This window comes from Cyclospora cayetanensis, unplaced genomic scaffold, assembly GCF_002999335.1.
Source record: "Cyclospora cayetanensis isolate NF1_C8 unplaced genomic scaffold, CcayRef3 CcayRef3_contig_143, whole genome shotgun sequence".
In the NCBI taxonomy this organism is placed as follows: Eukaryota; Apicomplexa; class Conoidasida; order Eucoccidiorida; family Eimeriidae; genus Cyclospora; species Cyclospora cayetanensis.
In genome coordinates this window covers 48,862-51,460 of record NW_020312085.1, presented here as the reverse complement: position 1 = coordinate 51,460, position 2,599 = coordinate 48,862, and the positions used below count along the sequence as shown (strand labels likewise).

The following is a 2,599-nucleotide window of genomic DNA, read 5'->3' as shown; positions in this document are numbered from 1 at the left end:
CCCCCCATGTGTGCTCCCCAGCAAGAAGGGCAGCACCTAGAGGGTGAAATGATCGCCATAACGCATTTATACGCGTTTGCTGCTAGAATTACGCAGGCCGATTCCTCCCTGAATACTTTTTTGTCGCGTATTTTGGACCAGCTTCGTCATTTAGTCGGCGGGCTGGCGCGTCGCATGTTTCGGCTCACTAGAAGTCCCCCGAAAGCCGCCTCTTCCATTTCTTCCGTCCCTTGTATTTATTTAAGCGCCGTGGAAGGAGGAATGGACTCTTGGAAGAGCTCGTCCTGTGCGTTCGCCAGTCCCCTCTGTCCTACCTCCCTTCCACCCTTCACCGTATGCAGAAGTCTGACTGTGTAGCGCAGCACTGCAGACACCTGCTGCCTGCCCCTCCCCGCACCCCCTTGCCCCCGTCCAACAGCTGTTTAGAGCTACAGCACTAGCGAAAGCCGCTTTTGACCAAGTCGTGCTAGTGCGCTCGTCATTGAGGCGGCATGGTGCAGAGGATGCGCGGCCAGTACCGCGCCGGGGAATATGGCCGCTCAGAAGCAGAGCGACGGGAGGAACGACAAGTGCCGATGGCACTCGAAAGGAAGGAGACAGCAGAGTGCATGCACACCAAGGGGGGAGCACTTTTCCGGCGCAACCTTCCCCTCCTTAGGGAGCCTCCGCGGCACAGAGGAGAGGAGGCCCCCCTATGGCTGCCACCGATCAAGAGAGTCCACCTCTCTGGCCATAAAAGAGAGGAATGGCTTTCTTCTCCTGCCACAGCTGGACCCTCCCCATCATCAGGTGCCAACCCTACAGCTCCTCAGCCGCAGCACCGCAGACGCGTAATTCTCCAGGAGGCCCCCAGAATCACTCCCGAGGCAAGCCGTGCCGGCACTACTAGTGGTAACATCGGCTCAGAAAACGCAGCAGTGCCACCAGGGAGGAGGCAACCCATTGCAAGGGGAGTAGTCTCGACGGCGGCAGCAGCAGTTTTGCGACCAGCCCCGCGCGAGTTTACCGGACGCGCAAACAACGAACAAAAGACAGCAGCAGACACGTCAAATGGCATAGAAGAAGCTCCAAATAAACGGACAGAACGGGCTGCCAAGGAAAGCGTAGATAGAACAACTGCAGCAGCCGCCTGCGGGAAGCAGCTAGAGCCACGATCTGAAACGCCAGCCAAGCGCAAAGGCAACAATGCTGCAGGGAGAACGTCTCTTCAGAACGCGACTGTATCTGAACCTTTGCACAAAAAACCTGCACTGGCTGCAATAGCCTGCAGCGCTGTACCTCGAGGTTCGCAAGGAGGAATGCCTGCAATCTCGCGGCAGCTGGTCTCAGGCAGCACTCCCGAGCCGCAAGAGAACCTCGCAGCCACGCGAGCGGTAAGAAAAGGTGGAATTTCAGCCCCTTCGACAAGAGCAGCTTTAGCATCAAGAGCACCCGCAGTGGCGATGCCTTCAGGCGGGCATGACGCAGAGCGAGCTCCACGGGGAGGCGGGATGAAAGAAGCAGCAGCAGCTGCTGCTCTGCATGCTGCTGCTGACCCCGCCGTCCGTCAAGCAGCCCGATCGCCCTCACTGACAGCTCAATCTCCCGTCGAAATAAGCGCGTCGTCACGTCCAGGCAACCCCTTATCAACCATGAAGCTGTCTGCAGCAGCAGCGACTGCCCCCCCCGCACAGAGGCGAACCGTCGTGTTGACGAACGGGTGTGTATCAACCCCACCAACAGCCCCACGGGCAGCGAAAGCTGCAGCGGCAGCACCCATGGGAGCAGTACAGCCGGCAAGGCTTGGAAAACAGCTACCGATTGCTTCCGCTGCAGTAAGACGGGAGAAGGCTGCTTCCGAAGCCGCCTTTGTTCAGCAGCTGGCAACTGACCACCCTTCAGAAGAAAGCGCTGCAAGCGTGCGGCCCGTACTCCGGCAAGACGCTGCAGGAGCATCAGCAGGAGAAGGAGCAGCAGCAGGAGAAGGAGCATCAGCAGGAGAAGGAGCAGCAGCAGCAGCGGTGGTAGGGGAGACAACAACACCTGCGGCAGGATCGCTGGCAGCAGTACCTTCTGAGCGTGTTGGTAGTGCTGGTTCTACTGCAGGTGGTTGCAAGACTACTACTACTACTACTACTAGTACTAGTACTGCTACTGGTACTAATGCTGCTACTGGTACTAATACTGCTACTGGTACTAATACTGCTACTGGTACTAGTACTGCTACTGGTGATGGTGATGCTCGGCAGCGAAAGTGCGGCTGGGATTGCAGCCGTTTAAGGACAGTAGGGAGCGTCAATGGTGGCTTTCAGGATGCCACGCAAGGACCGTCTTCCGCGGCAGCAGAAGTATGTACTGAAGGAGCAAGGCCTTTGGAGCTTGTCGCAGTAAGGTTCTGAGCCGCGAATGAGGCAGTGCTGGGCAGTGCATTCGCATATAGCGTCTCGCAGTTGATTGATACGAGTTTAGGTCTTGTTGCGTGTGTAGTAGCCTTGTCTTGGCTTGTGCTGTGCCAATATGTGCAAATAGAAAAAGGACGACTTGCAGCAGAGGGGAATCTCCGTGGGCGATTCTGTGAGGCGTCTCGTTGTCTGCGACCTGAGCCGCTACAAAATGAACG

The 2,599-nt window shown here is 57.3% G+C and overlaps 1 protein-coding gene across 1 annotated transcript; it reads left to right on the top strand.

Annotated features, from left to right (window-relative positions):
• The first annotated feature begins 503 nt into the window (after positions 1–503).
• Positions 504–2,378, top strand: LOC34623755 (mucin-5AC). Its single transcript, XM_026336718.1, has 2 exons — positions 504–1,896; positions 2,269–2,378. Exons 1-2 carry the CDS (start codon positions 504–506, stop codon positions 2,376–2,378), a joined length of 1,503 nt encoding a protein of 500 aa, XP_026192503.1.
• The last annotated feature ends 221 nt before the right edge of the window (positions 2,379–2,599 follow it).